General features: G+C 37.1%; 1 protein-coding gene and 1 pseudogene across 1 annotated transcript in view; one reads left to right on the forward strand and one right to left on the reverse strand.

Annotated features, from left to right (window-relative positions):
- NELL2 (neural EGFL like 2) overlaps nt 1–19,182 on the reverse strand; it is a 323,780-nt gene that overhangs the window by 166,511 nt on the left and 138,087 nt on the right. The window contains exons 11-12 of the mRNA XM_028123096.2: nt 16,605–16,696; nt 12,207–12,309 (exon numbers count right to left, since the gene is read on the reverse strand). Coding sequence (XP_027978897.1) covers nt 12,207–12,309; nt 16,605–16,696 — 195 coding nt within the window. The remainder of the gene's footprint in view (nt 1–12,206; nt 12,310–16,604; nt 16,697–19,182) is intronic.
- Nucleotides 12,710–13,023, forward strand: LOC114224061 (ubiquitin-like protein 5 pseudogene; annotated as a pseudogene).

Here is a 19,182-nt window from a genome sequence, read left to right on the forward strand (position 1 = left end):
GAAACGATGACAAAGCAAATCAATTTTGCCAACTAAATACTCTTTGATTTAAATTTTTTATTGTTATGTTAATCACCATACATTACATCATTAGTTTTTGATCCAATGCTAGAAAACCACATGCTATGTGTACTAAAAGTGGTTCTTCATGTTTAACTCAGTTGTTTCCTACTTCAAGTTAATTCTGTCTTCTTTGTTTCTGACTCTATGTTTTCTAGTCCCTGATATTTGAATTATGGTCCTCCAAATATCTGAAACAAAGATTCTTGGAGTCCAAAATGGAGATTTACAATATAAAAGACAACCAGTGAGAAGGTAATATGAGAACTAGAGGTTGAACATTATCAATACCTATGGATAGTACAGACCAGGCCAGATGAAATATGGACATTGCATATTTAAGAAATAAAAGAGCCTGACATCCTTTAAAAAAACTATAAATGTGCTAAAAAAATGAAAATTACATCACTTTAATCTAATTGTCTCTGGAAATCTGCACAGCATTGGATGTCCACTCAAAAGAAGGAAAAAAATTATGAATTACACAGATTTCAGATTCCAGAATCTTTTATGAGAGGATGGAAAAATGGAACATTTTATGAACAGTGGCGCCAGTCATGTGTAATTCCTCAGGATCTCTTCTGCCTGTGTGAATCCCTTGTTCAAAGATCATCTAAGATGCTGAAATGAAAAGCTTAAACACTGGAATCCATATTGAATGGAAATTGCATGATTATATATCATTCAAACAATTTTCAAATTGCCTGATGAATAGGTAAGTTATCTGTCTAGTTTTACATTGTCTAATGAATTACAATTTCAGTCCATGTGTAAAAGAAAAGAGGACTAGAGAAATGTATTTCATGTTGCTCAGAATAAACTCATCTGCCTATAGCCAAGGAAAGACTTTCACTTGAGCAAATCATGAAGATGGAAGTTCTAAATTGGCCCATCTTACTTGTAAGCAAATTACTGGAGAACGCTGTGATTTAGTGGAAGGGTAGACTGAACCATACTGTGACTAGCAGGCATGCTCTTACAGCATGATGGTTGGTGTCCATTCTGATTGGCTGGTGCCCATAATGACTCTTTTATTTCTTTCTTTTTTTCCTTTAAATTTTTTAATTTTTATGTTAATCACCATACATTACACCATTTGTTTTTGATGTAGTGTTCCATGATTCATTGTTTGTGCATAACGCCCAGTGTTCCACGCAGAATGTGCCCTCTTTAATACCCATCACCAGGCTAACCCATCCCCCCACCCCCACAGAACCCCCAGGTTGTTTTTCAGAGTCCATCATCTCTCATGGCTTGTCTCCCCCTTCAATTTCCCCCCCTTCATTCTTCCCCTCCTGCTATCTTTTTTTTTTTTTTTCTTAACATATATTGCGTTATAGGTGCAATCAAAACTGGGGGCACTAACGGCTAGGATAAATGAGGCAGAAGAGAGAATCAGCGATATAGAAGACCAAATGATGGAAAATAAAGAAGCTAAGAAAAAGAGAGATAAACAACTACTGGATCACGAGGGCAGAATTCGAGAGATAAGTGATACCATAAGACAAAGCAACATTAGAATAATTGGGATCCCAGAAGAAGAAGTAAGAGAGAAAGGGGCATAATGACTCTTTTGACTATCACCCCAGAGCTAAAGCATATGTCCCATGAAGTGCAACTACGATGTATAGTAAAAAGTGGTGTGGACAACTTAATAAGCCTTAAGAAGGATGATGTTCTCAAAATTCAGTGATGGCCTTAAATAGGGCAAGAAAAAATAAAATGAATTGGTGACATCTACAGAAATAAAATAGAACAGAGGTGTATATAAAGGACAGAACAATATATAGTCAATAACGGCATTTAAGTCACTTGATGACTAAGTTTTCTTAACACAATTCTTCACAATCTACTTTCTCACATGGAAGGCCAAACAAGTAAAAGGTTCATTCTTAAGAAGAGTTAAAGTTAAAAATGTTTTCTCCTTGAGTCCTTTTCTTCCTTTCATCTTCAAGTAGCTAAATTGAGACCATATTTCTTAAAATGTATCCTATCGTCTTTTTACAATGCCTGAGAAGAAATCATTTCAGCGAAAAAGTCATCTTCATTTTCTACCCAATAGCTCAGCACCTCACCAACCTATATGAAAAGTCTCCAAAAAAATCATTTCATATTTATTTGAAAATTGAACAAAGTTACTATAAAAACTGGCCCTCTCCTTTAACATACACACAGAATCAAGAGATCACATTTTAACATAGCGCTAAATATCTGTATAATTGCACCTGCAATATTTCAAACAACAGAGAGAGCTGTGACTAAGGCCAGGCACTGTCCTGAGGCTTTTTTATTTTTCTTTTGTAAGTTTTCATTTTTCAAAACTATCTTTCAATTTTTCACTTTGTTGCATTTTCTCTTGTCTCATTTTTCAGACTTTGCCCAGTCTATACCATCACTGTCAATGGTTACAGTCCACTTTTATTACGGTCCCTTTCCAGTTCCACCTAAGTAATGCTCAGACCTCTTCTCTCAGCATCGAATATCACACACACATTCACCATACGGTACTAATTGCTTCGAGAATTTTCCCGCTATAACGATGCGATCCCACTTTGACTGTTTTAGGTTCAGCGAGGGAGTGTTTTACTTTTTATCAGATGGGGTTTTTTTAAATTTACCCAGAGACTTGAAAGCTAAAAATTTTGTCAATCAAATTCTAATTTACTCTAAACAATGTCAGATAGCTATTTTGATTTATTTTCTCAACAAATAAGTTGATTGACTCTATTCGTTGTTTTACTGCTTAGATACAAAATGCCAGTGTCAAAAGACTATTGACAGATAGAAAATTCTAACTCAATTAAAGTGGGTTGTTTCCAATCTATACATATTAACTTCAAAAACTCAGAGTATGAGTTGGATAGCCCTATTACCTTCATACTTGCATCTCTAGTCAGAGGTGCTTGGCTTTTGAAGTTGAAAGACCTGGATTTACAGCCTATCTCTATTACTTACTGGCCGTGTAAATTACTAATTGTGTAAGTTAATTAACCTTTCTAAACCTTCAGGTTTTCTCACCTGTAAAAGTAAGATAATATCTGGCTCACCAAAATGTAAAGTTCTAATGAGATCATCTATGTAAAAGCATAATAGTATAGTATTTGTTAATAATTAAAGCAATTAGAGTATTACCAATAAGCCTAAGCCAAATATGCTGAGGCATCTATCACAGAAGAAAATTCAAGTATTTATTATAGACGGATGGATCTAATCTAATCTAATACAATCTAGCCTTTGTTTCCCACTTCGGACTTTAACTGCAAGGATACCAAGTTTTCTATTCCTTTTATAAGCTTTGCAAATTTACAAGAAGTTCTGTGTCTTGTTAAGTATAGCTCTTTCCATAAAATGTTAATATGCATATCTGTAAAGTAGGCGAGTAGAAAAGGTGAATACAACAGATTATGAGTAAGAACAATATACATAAAGGTTATACATAATCATCAGGAGAAAAGGGGGCACCTGGATGGCTCAGTCAGTTAAGCAGCCGACTCTTGATTTTGGCTCAGTTCATGATCTCAGGGACATGAGATCAAGCCCTGCATGGGGCTTCGCACTGAGCACGGGGTCTGCTCCCTCTTCCTCTGCTCCTCCCCCCACTCATGCTCTCTCCTTTCTCTCTCTCTCTCCTCGCATATAAAATCTTTTAAAAAAAATCAGGAGAAAAAGAATAAATAACTTTGAGGTGAATATTTGTTGGTTTTTGTCCACAAGCATCTATTCTTCCTTTTTCTGGGGGAAAAAAAAAACCAACCTAGTCATACTTTGGATGAACCATTCACCCCTACTGTTAGCCCATGTGCTTATAGGAAGATAGACTCTACTGCCCCACCTGATAATCAATGCATCCCACTGGCCTGGACACAATAATTTTTTCAGGTCTGGGCATCTGATCCAGTTCAGGCCAATGAAGATGATTAAAATTCAATTATGGGATTTTTTTTTAACTCCTGAGGACACTGAACTTTTATCTTCATCTACTTGAGTATCATAATGATGCAAGCATAAGAATGTCAGAGGTCTAGCTGAAAACACAGAGTCTGAAAATAAAGCCACTTCTGAGGAGGCAAACTGAGATCCATCGAGGCAAAGGGGCAGGATTTGACAGCTGAATAAAGCTGCTTATGGGAGCCATATGTTCCATTTTTTGCTTACATCAGTTGGATTGGGTGTTTTATTACTTGCACCTAAAAGAATACTAACTTATTTAGGTATTATTTGCAGGATGATGGATAATCCTGATTTTTCCCAAATGGTTCATCTGCATGGATGTATATTTTTTTAAAAAGTACTAATTGCGATGGAATTCTTTTAATGTGTATTAAAAAAAGAGAGGAATCTAACAAATAATGCCATTATTTTGTGGCTAGCATTATTTGGAACGAAATTAAACTTTTAAAAAATGAGCGACTAACAGTGATATAAAAATTAAATAATGTTATTAGTGATACATAAATAAAAATCATGAAGGTATAATTGGATAAGGTGGGAAACTATGGATTATCCAGAAGTTGAGAGAAGACTATACCCACTGAACCTTCTACATATAGATGTCGCTACTACTTATAATTATAGGCCTGGATGAAGTAAGTGCTAAATTAAAGTGGGGCATCCAGTGAATAGGACTTACTGGTATTAGAAGCAGAGAAAGGAGTTGCCAAGGGATGAAGAGAAGGGAAGGGCTACAAATATGAAAACTCTACCACATCCTTTCTGTATCCTTCTAAGTCAGAGTCCTCACTGTATCACTGAGTCTCTGTCATGTTGTAATTTGTTACAAGCTTCCTTGAAGGGACTCTCAAACATGAACAAAGTGAAAAGAACATTCCCCCTACACAGCTTCTGGGCTACTATGACACAAGATGGGTAGCTGCAGAGTACCTAGAAAACAGTCTTGGTAGGATTAGATTTGGAGCCAAGAGATTTGGGGCCTTATTTCGGTGCACAGCTTTGATTCTAGCACTGGCCAAGGCCTCCGGTGGAAAGGTCAACACTTTCTTCTCGTGCTCTGTCCTCAGGGAATGTTTAATAACTGTTTTTGAAGAACTTACTTTTTCAGATGTGAACACAGCATCCTTAGCACTAGGCAGACAGGCCTGGAAACTAGAGGCCAATTAAATTACAAATGCATTTGTCACAACATATGTGTAGGTGTTAACTCAAAATTTAAGCCTCAAGAACTTGATCTTTTTAGTTTAAACACCAGAGAATGCTAGGAAAGTCATTTATTTATTCTATATATTTGAAATCAGAAATAAAGCAATCTTTATTATAAATGGTGCTAATTGTTTCAAGATGAACCAACTCGTTCAATTTCAGTTCCAGTACTATGTAAGCTAGTAGTTCTCAATGCTGGCTGTGTAAAAAAATTTATCGGAGAGTTTTTTGTTTGTTCATTTTGTTTCTTAATGGTGATACCATGGCTCCATCTCTTAGCAATTGGATCAGAATCTCAGGGGGAGGGTGTAGGTCACAGTATATTTCAGCACTGTATTCTGAGTGTGCTGTGTAAACACATTAATTCTTAAAACTACAAACAGTTTAAATATAATACAATTTTTGTAGCTAGTTTTTCCATTTCTTAACTTACTTTTTAAAAATATATCAAGGCTCTTTTAAAAATAAATAGATGTGATCAAGGCTTCTCTTGATATCTGAAAGGCCCTCTCTCAGCTATTTACATCTTGCCCTAGCCAACCTTGCCTCCTTTCTGTGCTGTTCACCTTGCTAATCTCTAAGGAGCTACAGAACACTTCCAGGGCATTAAAGATGGCCACAAATTTTCAACACTTCTACCATGGTGGGGTCTATTCCTCCCATTCCTCTTGAATCTGGCCTTGCTTATAACTCTTTTGACCAGAGGAATCTTGGAAAAGTGATGCTGTGTCAGTTCCAGACCTGGTCTTTAAGAGCCCCAAACCACCATTTAAGAAATGCGATCACCATCTTCATGGGACAGGTCACAGGGAGAGGTCCTGAGATTCTGTGCAGAGGGAGAGAGTTTCAGATATACTCTGTCATCCTGTCACCCCCACTGAGATTCCTGTCACCCCCACTGAGATGCATAGAGTGAGGCCATCTTGTACCTTCTCGCCCAGTCCAGCTGAGTGACCCCACTTACCACCGTGTGGAGCAGAAGAATCACCTGTCTAAATTCCTGACACACAATATTACAATATATAATAAAATTGCTGTTTTAAAACACTGAGTGTAAAGCCTAAACCCAGCAGGAGAAGAGAAATAATAAAGATCAGAGCAGAAATCAATGAAATAGAAACCAAAAGAACAGCAGAACAGATCAAAGAAACTAGGAGCTGGTTCTTTGAAAGAATTAACACGATTGATAAACCCCTGGCCAGACTTATCAAAAAGAAAAGAGAAAGGACCCAAATAAATAAAATCATGAATGAAAGAGGAGAGATCACAACCAACACCAAAGAAATACAAACAATTATAAGAACATATTATGAGCAACTCTATGCCAGCAAATTAGATAATCTGGAAGAAATGGATGCATTCCTAGAGATGTATCAACCACCAAAACTGAACCAGGAAGAAACAGAAAAGCTGAACAGACCCATAACCACTAAGGAAATTGAAGCAGTCATCAAAAATCTCCCAACAAACAAAAGCCCAGGGCCAGATGGCTTCCCAGGGCAATTCTACCAAACATTTAAAGAAGAATTAATACCTATTTTTCTGGAACTGTTCCAAAAAATAGAAATGGAAGGAAAACTTCCAAACTCATTTTATGAGGCCACCATTACGTTGATCCCAAAACCAGACAAAGACCCCATCAAAAAGGAGAATTACAGACCAATATCTCTGATGAACATGGATGCAAAAATTCTCACCAAAATACTAGCCAGTAAGATCCAACAGTACATTAAAAGGATTATTCACCACGACCAAGTGGGATTTATTCCTGGGCTGCAAGGATGATTCAACATCCGCAAATCAATCAACGTGATACAATACATTCATAAAAGAAAGAACAAGAACCATATGATCCTCTCAATAGATGCAGAAAAAGCATTTGACAAAGTACAGCATCCTTTCTTGATCAAAACTCTTCAGAGTATAGGGATAGAGGGTACATACCTCAATATCATAAAAGCCATCAATGAAAAACCCACAGCAAATATCATGCTCAATGGGGAAAAACTGAGAGCCTTCCCCCCAAGGTCAGGAACACGGCAGGGATGTCCACTATCACCACTGCTATTCAAGATACTACTAGAAGTCCTAGCCACAGCAATCAGGCAACAAAAAGAAATAAAAAGGCATCTGAATCGGCAAAGAAGAAGTCAAACTCTCACTCTTTGCAGATGATATGATACTTTATGTAGAAAACCCAAAAGACTCCACCCCAAAACTGCTAGAACACATACAGGAATTCAGTAAAGTGGCAGGATATAAAATCAATGTACAGAAATCAGTGGCATTCCTATACACCAACAAGACAGAAGAAAGAGAAATTAAGGAGTCGATCCTATTTATAATTGCACCCAAACCACAAGATACCTAGGAATAAATCTAACCAAAGAGGCAAAGGATCTGTACTCAGAAAACTATAAAATACTCATGAAAGAAATTGAGGAAGACACAAAGAAATGGAAAAACATTCCATGCTCATGGATTGGAAGATATTTCACAAATATTGTGAAAATGTCTATGCCACCTAGAGCAATCTACACATGTAGTGCAATCCCTATCAAAATACCATCCACTTTTTTCAAAGAAATGGAACAAATAATCCTAAAATTTGTATGGAACCAGGAAAGACCCCGAATAGCCAGAGGAGTGTTGAAAAAGAGAAGCAAAGCTAGTGGCATCACAACTCTGGACTTAAAGCTCTATTACAAACCTGTCATCAACAAGACAGTATGGTACTGGCACAAAAACAGACACATAGATCAATGGAACAGAATAGAGACCCCAGAAATGGACCCTCAACTCTATGGTCAACTAATTTTCGACAAAGCAGGAAAGAATGTCCAATGGCAAAAAGACAGTCTCTTCAACAAATGGTGTTGGGAAAATTGGACAGCCACATGCAGAAGAATGAAACTGGACCATTTCCCTACACCACACACAAAAATAGACTCCAAATGGTTGAAAGACCTAAACGTGAGACAGGAGTCCATCAAAATCCTAAAGGAGAACACAGGCAGCAACCTCTTCGACCTCAGCCGCAGCAACTTCTTCCTAGAAACATCACCAAAGGCAAGGCAAGCAAGGGCAAAAATGAACTATTGGGACTTCATCAAGATAAAAAGCTTTTGCACAGCAAAAGAAACAGTCCACAAAACCAAAAGACAACCGACAGAATGGGAGAAAATATTTGCAAATGACATATCAGATAAAGGGCTAGTATCCAAAATCTATAAAGAACTTATCAAACTCAACACCCAAAGAACAAATGATCCAATCAAGAAATGGGCAGAAGACATGAACAGACATTTTTCCAAAGAAGACATCCAAATGGCCAACAGACACATGAGAAAGTGCTCAACATCGCTCAGCATCAGGGAAATCCAAATCAAAACCTCAATGAGATACCACCTCACACCAGTCAGAATGGCTAAAATTAACAAGTCAGGAAACGACAGATGTTGGCGGGGCTGTGGAGAAAGGGGAACCCTCCTACACTGTTGGTGGGAATGCAAGCTGGTGCAGCCACTCTGGAAAACAGTATGGAGGTGCCTCAAACAGTTGAAAAGAGAGCTACCACATGACCCAGCAATTGCACTACTGGGTATTTACCACAAAGATGCAAATGTAGGGATCCGAAGGGGTACGTGCACCCCGATGTTTATAGCAGCAATGTCCACAACAGCCAAACTATGGAAAGAGCCAAGATGTCCATCGACAGATGAATGGATAAAGAAGTGGTATACATATACAATGGAATATTATGCAGCCATCAAAAGGAATGAGATCTTGCCATTTGCAATGACGTGGATGGAACTGGAGGGTGTTATGCTGAGTGAAATAAGTCAATCAGAGAAAGACATGTATCATATGACCTCACTGATATGAGGAATTCTTAATCTCAGGAAACAAACTGAGAATTGCTGGAGTGGTAGGGGGTGGGAGGGATGGGGTGGCTGGGTGATAGACATTGGGGAGGGTACGCACTATGCTGAGCACTGTGAATTGTGCAAGACTGTTGAATCACAGACCTGTACCTCTGAAACAAATAATACATTATATGTTAAAAAAAAAAAAAAAGAAGATAGTAGAAAGGGAAAAATGAAGGGGGGTGGAATCAGAGGGGGAGACGAACCATGAGAGACGATGGACTCTGAAAAACAAATTCAGGGTTCTAGAGGGGAGGGGGTGGGGGGATGGGTTAGCCTGGTGCTGGGTATTAAAGAGGGCACATTCTGCGTGGAGCACTGGGTGTTATGCACAAACAATGAACCATGGAACACTACACCAAAAACTAATGATGTAATGTATGGTGATTAGCATAACATAATAAAATAAATAAACAAACAAACAAAGAAACACACTTTCCAATTAAATAAATAAATAAACCACTGAGTGTTGGGACAGTTTGTCACGCAACAATAGGTGACAGCTCCAAGTGTGGGCTCACTGACCCCGAGCATCAGCATCACCAGGGAGCTTCTCAGACATGCAGGGTTTTTGGCTGGACCCCAGACCTACTGACTTAGGATCTACAATTTACTAAGATCCCTAGGTTATCCATATGTACATTTAAACTTGAGAAGCACTGCTTTAGACAACCTTTGGTGGCCAAAGGAACTGTAGTTAAGCTGCAGACTGAGTGCAGTTCTCAAATCAAGTAAGTGGGATGAGCATTTTTGATTCATATCCAATTCCACACATGCTCTGTACAAGGCACTGGCTCAGGCACTGTGAAGATGAAAACTAAGATGGCCTTGCCATCTGTCTATCTGATATAATCCTTTTCAGTAGTATTCCTTAGTTCCTTTCCTTTGAAAGCTCCTTGACGGGCAGAACAAGTCTTAAACCACTTTGAAATTCCCAAAGTACCTTTCACAGAACTGGGATTTTAAAACTCTTAATTGAATTGATGGAAGAAAGGGCTAAAAAGAACAAAACAAAACTGCACCAGCCTGTTAAAAATGGGAGGGGGGATCTTATGTCTACTTTTAATAGACTAAGTGTAAAGGAAATAGAATGCTATATGTTTTATAAGGTTTCTTTTTCTTACTTTTTTTTTTCCATTTAAGCTTTCCTTTGCATCCCCATAAAAGTCATTATTCAAACAAGTACTAGTAGCTCATTTAGGGCAGTTTGTTATATAGTACCAACTTTGTCAGTTATGAGCATCTACTACATCTCAGGTGCCACCGGAGGTGTTAAAGACCTAGCCCTGCTCCCCAGGTGCAAAGTCCAATAAAGGAGACCGAGTCAGAAACAATAATTTCAATAGAATACAGACTTAGGATGAATTGACTTATAATTTTTTGCCTTTACAATGAACAAAAGTGATAGGCATTCAGTAGAAAATTGTACTTTGAATTTTGATCTTTTCCTGGGCTACTGATATACAGTACAAACCTCTCTCCTGAGGCTGCACAGGGGCAGTGAACCCATAGCTCCCAGAGGGTAAACAATTGATACACTTAAAAACCACTTTGTACCCTACAGCCACTCTGTTTTTCACTTTCATTACAGCATTCAATAAATTACATGAGATATTCAACAACTTCTTATAAAATAGGTTTGGTGTTAGATGACCTTGCCCAGTTGTAAGCTAATGTACAGGGGTACCTCAAAGATACTGGGGGTTCAGTTCCAGGCCACCACAATAGAGCAAAAATTGCAATAAAAAAGTCAAATAGATTTTTGGTTTCCCAGTGCATATTAAAGTTATGTTTATGCTATATTGTAGTCTATTAATTGCACAATAGAATTATGTCTAAAATATGTACATACCTTAATTTAGAAATGCCTTGCTAAAAAGTGCTAGCCATCATCTGAACTTTCAGTGAGTTGTAATCACTGATCACAGATCACCGTAACAATTATAATAAAAGTGAAAAAATTTGAGATATTGTGAGATTTACCAAAATGTGACACACAGACATTAAGAGAGCAAATGCTGTTGGATAAATGGAGCCCATGGACTCGCTCGACACCAGGTTGCCACGAACCTTCAATTTGTAAAAACACAGTATCTACAGAGCACAATAAAGTGTAGCATAATAAAATGAGGTATGCCTACAAGTCTTCTGAGGACATTGATGGTAGACTAGGCTAAGCTATGGTGTTTGATAGGTTAGATGTATTAAATGCATTTTTGACTTAATGATATTTTCAACTTATGGGATTACAGAGACATAACCCCATCATAAATTGAGGAAGACATGTACAGAAAGGCACATATAGTCTTGTGGCGGGTAGGGATCTTAAAGAGTTCCACATAATTACTCCTTTTGCCTAATGTTTCGATCTATAATAAAATACGAAGTTTTAGAACCAATAGTGATGGGAAGCTCACTGCCTCCTGAGGCAGCCTGCTGCATTTGTGAATAGCTCAAATTTTACTGTTTTCTTATATTTAACTAAAAATCTAAGTCCCTTCTACTTATTGGTCCCAGGTCTATCATCACAGAGGCAACAGAGAATGAGCGATGCGTGTCTGATGGCCTCACTCTTCTCAGGAGTACAGACCTATGGGTGAAGGAGAGTGGAAGTGAGAGGAGGGGGATTTGAAGTACTCAAAATGAAAATTATACAAAGTCAATTCCAAAACAAACAAAAGGAAAGGGAAATCAAACCAGAGAAAAAAAATAAAGGAAAAAGAGAGAAAGAAAGAAAAAAGAAAACCAGTAAGATAACTCAGCACTGCTGTGTCAATTTCTTTGGCAGAGCCACGCTGACTCAGAACGAGTACACAGAAAGAAGTTTAAAGACCCAGAGCTTGACATACATAGCAAAAATGTATGGGAACATCTTGATTTTAACTCAATAACTATAATAAATATTCTGTGACTACCTACTGTTACCCAATTAGGTAAGAATTTAAGAAAATACTATTATTCTTTGGAAATAACTTGCTTATAAAACTTTCTATTTCCTGTCAGTTAAACTAGAGTCCAAAAATGACTCACACACATAAATCTTACTTCACGGAAAAGTCTTACCTTTACAAACTTTGCAACAGCTATGAGACAAGGTAATCTGCTGAGATTCTGGACAATCCAAAGCCGGACAGCCAGAACTTTCAACCAGCTTCATGGTTTGGTCCTATGAGACAACAGAAAATAAATCCTTCAAACCTCTGAATTTGGACATACTAAGAAGTTCCTAGACCCAGCATCTGAGAAGGCTCTTCATCCACAAGAGAAAAATTTTCATCCTGAGAACCTTTGCCTAGGTCACACGCTCACTCACAAAATGACATTAAGTCATAACTGGAAAGCCTTTAAAACGGACCAGCAGGTCTGGGAATAGGAGCATAACACATTGCAGCCATATAAATAATTTGCCAAACATCTAGGGAATCCTAAAAAATTCTTTTAGTTTTATAACACATTTGCACATCCAGATGATAACTGTGGCACAAATACAGCTTGAATTAGATCAGTGGCTCACATTGAAAAAAAACCAATAAATAAAAACTGAGCCTTTTGGACCCCAGCTCCACCCTCGAGCGAGGAGGTTGTGGCGTCAGCTGGTTCCAGGCGTTTCGAGCTCCAGACAGGATGATCGAGGTTGTTTGCAACGACCATCTAGGGAAGGTCCGCGTTAAGTGCAACACTGATGACACCATCGGGGACCTTAAGAAGCTGATCGCAGCCCAAACTGGCACCCTTTGGAACAAGATCATCCTGAAGAAGTGGTACACGATTTTTAAGGACCATGTGTCTCTGGGGGACTATGAAATCCATGATGGGATGAACCTGGAGCTTTATTACCAATAGAGCAGAATTCCTTCCCCTTGTCAAGTGCCCTGCCTTACCCTCCCCTCTCCCCTTCCCTTCTTCCCCCCACCCCCTCCTCTCCCACTCTCACCCCCACACTGGTATGGATGATTGTTTTTAAAAACTCATGTTAATAAAATCTTAGAAGTTGCTAAAAAACAAAAAAAAACTGAGCCTTTTAAATATTCTCATTTCAAACTTTTCTAGACTATTATGAAGAGATTCTGACAGGTGATTAAGGTAAGGAATATTGGGGACCACTCCCCAAACCATAAAGGAAATGAAGGCAGGATTTGGTTGGCTTTTACACTGTCAACCTCCTATCTCTTAAGAACAAGGGTCATTAACTAAAGCAGCATATAAGCAATAAAATGTTGGAGCTTGTAGGCTTCCATTTTAATACTGCTCAAAAGCTTAAATTTTTAGATGTCATTTCTATTAAGTACTACTCTTGTGGAAGAAGTACTCATTTCAACATTTCCATCTTCCTGGAGTATCTGTAGAAAAGAGATCATGATTTGAAAATGATCTTACCAAGAACGTGGCAGGACCATACAATCCTGTAATTCTACTTCTGGGTTTTTTTCCTCAAAAAAAAAAAAACAAAAAAACCCCAAAAACACTAATTCAAAAAGACATATGCACCCTGATGCTTACTGCAGCATTATTTACAATAGCCAAGATGTGGAAGCAACCTAAGTGTCCAGTGATAGATGAATGGATATAGAGGATGTGAGACAAACAGATGAGGAATATTACTCAGCCATAAAAAAGAAATGAAATGTTGTCATTTATGACAACGTGGATGGACCGAGGAAGTATAATGCTAAGTGAAATGTCAGACAGAAAAAGACAAATACATGTAATTTCACTTACATGTGCAATCTAAAAAACGAAACAAAAACAGAAATAGACTCATAAATACAGAAAATAAACTGGTGGTTGCCAGAAGGGAGGGGTGCTGGGGATGGGTAAAATAGGTAACGGAGATTAAGAGGTACAAATTCCCAGTTATAAAACAAATAAATCACAAGGGTGAAAAATACAGCATAGGGACTACAGTCAATAATATTGTAATAACATTGTATGATTACAGATGATAACTACACTCGTTGTGGTGAGCATTTCATACTGTACATAATTGTCGTATCACTATGTTGTACACCTGAAACTAGTGGAATAGCGTATGTCAAGTACACTTAAAAAAAAAAATGAGTGGTAGGAGACATGGATCTAGTGGAGTCAAATGCTAGTCTTCCTTTGGTTTGACAATACTATCCATCCTGGTAATCTTATTTTCAGAACCACAGTGTTTTCCAGTGTCACTATTAAAGTTACAGAACCCCAAGACACACTTTCAAGGCCACAAAAGTGAAAATAAAGGAAAAAGGAAGGACTAGTGTCGACAGCCCAGGAAATAAAAGCTTGAGAGAGCTGTGAATTGTGTAAAGGTATAAATACAGAAACTAAGGGGCCTGAAGGGAAGGGAAACAATGGAAGTTCTTAATGTCAAGACTTCAGTCTGGGGCGCCTGGGTGGTGCAGTTGGTTGAGTGTCCCACTCTTAATTTCAGCTCAGGTCGTGATCTCAGGGTCGTGAGATCGAGCCCCCCATGGGGCTCCACACTCACCATGGACTCTGCTTAAGATTCTCTCTCCCTCTCCATCTGCCCTTCCCCCACTTGTGCATGCTCTCTCTCTTTCTCTAAAATAAATAAACAAATCTTAAAAAAAAGAATTTAGTTAAGAACTCCAAAAACATATGATAATCTGGTACAACTGGGCTGTATGATCAATAGCCACTAGCTACATAGAGCTCTTGAATACGATAAACATAAACAAGATTTTGTAGGATTCGTGTGACAACAGAATGTGTAATATTTCTTTAAGAATTTTATGTTGATTATGTGTTAAAATGATCATATTTTGCACATATGGGGTTAAATATAGAAAAATTAGAACAATAAAAATTATTATTTGTGGCTTACATATTTCTATTGGACAGCAGAGCATTCAAGAGGAAATGATGCCTTTTGTTTGAGTAAATAAGAGGTAACATTTGTTCATTCACTCAGTATTTCCTTTCAGAGTACAGGCACACGCAGAGTTGTCTATATACAGACCTCTCACTAACCCATTTTAAAATGAAATCATTTCATACTATCTTACAATCAGACAGGCAACTATTCCAATAAATTTCTAAGCCATAATTGTCAGTATTATGAGACACACTGGTCAGATGAAAAGAAGACACACAGACACACACACACGCATTGAGAAATTCCAAATGCCCTCAAGATATTTAAATTTAGAGCTGATATTTCAAACCAGCTGACAAAAGTTTTCCACCTTCCTTGAAGTAACTTTCCTCTGCTTCCTTTTTCTTAATTTGGAGTTACTAGCCCTCACTCTAGGTCTTTCAACCCTTACATTTATAGTGGGACCTACTTCACTCAAAACGGTGTTGGTGTAGGGTACTTATAGGGGACAGTCCATCTTAATATACAGGTTTGGGAATTCATGTTAGTGTTCCTATACTTGAGACCTCTTGTCTTTAAGATGGTGACCTGCACTATAGGAAAGCTGACTTAAAGCCAAGAGAAGCAGCTCGAATACTGATAATGGGCATGAAGAAATCAGACCTCTCAGAGTCTAGAAACCAAATCTGTCAAGGGTCGCCTCCCTTACGTTTCCTCCTTGCTTATCCCAAAGGACTTCCAACCTCAGATGCATGAAGTGGAGAGCCAGCTTCTTTCAATTTATTGTGGCAAAATTCTTAGGATTTTCCTTTCCCTGACACTGAATAATCATATAAATGCTCACAATTTATTGGTGGTGCCAGCAGCATTTTCTTTTTCTATGTAATCTATGCATACTAAATCATCCCCAAAATCCATTTAAAGAAAAGGCATTTGAAGAGGAAAATTAGGGATCAAAATGTAAAGGAAACTCTAAAGCAGAAACTTTATATGCAGAGTTTCCCTCAGATAGGATATGGCTTGCAATATCACATTTTGGTCAAGAAATATATTATAGTTTATAAAAGGCAAAGATGAAAAGTTTTATGAAACATACTTTTTCAATTAGTAGATCAAGCAGCAGAGATAAAAACACTCACATCTGCTTCTGAAGCATACTTGAGGAGGCCATGGCAGTAAATTTATAAAGAATTCCCCCTTCAAATCATTTAAAATATTCTTATCAAAGGGATTAATAACAACATCCATCTCATCTCCATCCAACAGCTAATTTTTATTAGGTAATTTTTATGATTTTCCACTGAACTGAACGATATTTGTCACATGGTCAAAAACCGTATGTGACAACAGGCTGAGTCCAACTTTTACATTTTCTTCACAGGAGTTAGTTTGAATTTGGAAATATAAGACAACTTCATAAAACTTTAATTGGATAAAGCAGTATTTTTGTTTATTGGGGAAATTACAGCCATTAATTTACATATTTAAAAAATGGGAATTTCTATTTGAATTATAATTAATATTTTAAATTTTTTCTTTGCCTTAAATGTTTGAAAGGTATTACAGGTGTGACATTTTAAGGAAATATTTACTGTTTACATAATAAAGAATTTTGAAAGACCTATGAAGAGCTTCCTTACCTTGCACTCATAGAGAACACATACTCCAGAAGAGGAATAAACCGTATTTCTCTCTCCTTCAAAGTAGGTCCGTCCTTGAAATTGGCATATTGCTTTGGAATAAAAAAAATACACATATATTTATTTTTAATTTTCTTTAGGAAAAATAGTTGGGAAGTGTTCAGATTATAGTTCACATGGTCTTAAGCCTTTTCAAAGTGTCTGAATAACCATAAACCTAAATTCAATCTAACTTAAGGCACATGTAGCATCCAGTTATTGTTATGCCCATTAAGGTCAGAGAGTAAAATAATGTACAAAAAGGATAAGGACAATGGCAAGTCAGGAGTAGACTCTAAAAAAAGGGTGCCAATGGGCAGACTCTCAGATGACTTGTCTACTAGATGATGTAGCCCTTAGGGCATATTAAGCAGATGTCTGGAGCAGCTACGAATCAGGGCAACACAAATATGAAAAAAAAAGTGCATTTTTTTATATGCCATTTCAGAATTTTAAAAACAAAATTTAAAAGAAGCTATTTTAACTTCAGTACATACATGAAAATTTTATGTTTTATGAGTTAGCACTATTTAGTTTGTAAATACATGTGGATTAGGGCACCCTACTTAGGATATTGAAAAATCTTAATCTGGGCCTGCTTTGTTTCCATCACCAATTAAATAAAATTTTAAAATAGAATTTCAAAAAAAAATAGAACTTCAGATTCAATAGGAAAACATTTTTAATTAGTGAAAATACACAGAAATCATCAAATAATTTTTGAGACTTTCAAAATAGTTTCAATTCACATAAACATTTTGCCAGCAGAAATTGCTTGTTTTGAAGGGAACGGTTCACACTCCCCGTGCTGACTCATCACCTAACCAGAGACAGCTACCCCCAGCTAATGAAACTTAACCTTCTGGTTTAGTCGCCTTTTTAAGACTCTGAACTAACTTTTGCTTTTGCAACTTTGTATTGTTTTTTGTTTTTTTGGTTTTTTTTGAAAAGGCACTCAATACTGTGGATGCTTTGGAGCTCCATAGCGTCTAGAAAAAGACCAGTGGAAATGATTATCTGATAAGGCTCAAGCAGTTTGTTAGCCTTGTTTACTAAATCCAATTTTTAATTTTAACCATACAGACTTTACAAAATGGATGTGTACATTTTCTTCTAATTCCTTTGTGTGAATTTGAAGAAAGTTTTTCCCTCCAGAATTCACATATTTCCATAACTTTCAAAAGTATCGTTATCTTAGCACTTTGCTTTAATAAATACTATTTTTGTATCATTACTGAAAAAAGTGCCAGGTTGCCTCTAATAATTGGTAACAAAGATATTCAATAAATTTTTATCAATATTAAACATATACATGGTTGTACAAATATTCATATTTAAAATGTAAACCAACTTATATCTTCACTGAAAAATTAACCAATTATTTAAAAGCTGCACATTTAAATAATGGAAAGTATGCATGTTGTTAAAATGCCATCCTTCAACTGATCTCTTTACTCAACTTTTATTAACAAATTTCACTACTTAATATATATCACTGGTGAACTGATATCAAATTTTTGGAGTTTGCTAAAAGAATACAACTTACTTGCATAAATTATATTACTTAAAAACTGGGTAAAGTTTGTGTACTTATTAATATTCAAAATGAAACTGCAGATGTGTCAGTTGCATACTATCTGTCATATTACAAATTAAAATAGCATGTGCGTTTACTTAAAGAACCTGATTATAAAATATATCTGTCCAACATGTAATTTTTACATACCCCTCACTTACAAGATCCAGTAACCTCAAAATACCAAGTTATGACACATTGTGCGTTCAATGATACTTAATAAGTACCACATTTTATAAGATAATGAGAATAAATAAAACTTTCTTAACTTCTCTTCAGCACTTGCCATTCAAAGGTATGTAAGCCTATTTTATTATATGACTTCATAACTGCAGCCTATTCAAGCCCAAGGGTATATCGAAAAAAACTGATATTTCAAGTCTTAGAACAGAAGGGAAAGGAAACTAAAAAACACAAGGGTAAGTCTCCTTATACAAAGTCTTAAGATAATTTAATATTCAGGCAGAGCAGATGGAGCTTCTGTTATAAACTCTTAATTCAAAAGACTCAAATAGGCAACTTGTGGGACAATAGGGCACCAAATGGAGCTTGCCAGAGGGAGAAAGCACAAAAGTGAATGAGATCACAATTGCTTCATTTCCTTTCAAGCAATGAGCACAAACAGGGTGAACATGGCTTAGGGAGAACCCGACGTGAGTGATTTTTGCCTTGTTTCTTTATTGATCAGTTGCTGTGATTTCCATAATTCTGAGGTTTATCCCCAATACCTAGTAAGGCCACTAGGGTATACCTACCCCAGGCTCTTTAGTGGAAAAATGTTAAGAAACCTAGAAAATTGGGGCATCTGGGTGGCTCAGTCGGTTAAGCATCCGCCTTTGACTCAGGTCATGATCCTGGAGTCCTGGGACTGAGCCCCACATTGGGCTCCCTGCTCATCAGAGAGCTTGCTTCTTCTCCCTCTGCCCCTCATCCTGCTTGTGCTCGTACTCTCTCTCAAATAAA

The sequence above is a fragment of the Eumetopias jubatus genome, unplaced genomic scaffold (assembly GCF_037043125.1).
Source record: "Eumetopias jubatus isolate StellerSeaLion01/CBP00866 unplaced genomic scaffold, mEumJub1_p1.0 scaffold_8, whole genome shotgun sequence".
Lineage (NCBI taxonomy): Eukaryota > Metazoa > Chordata > Mammalia > Carnivora > Otariidae > Eumetopias > Eumetopias jubatus.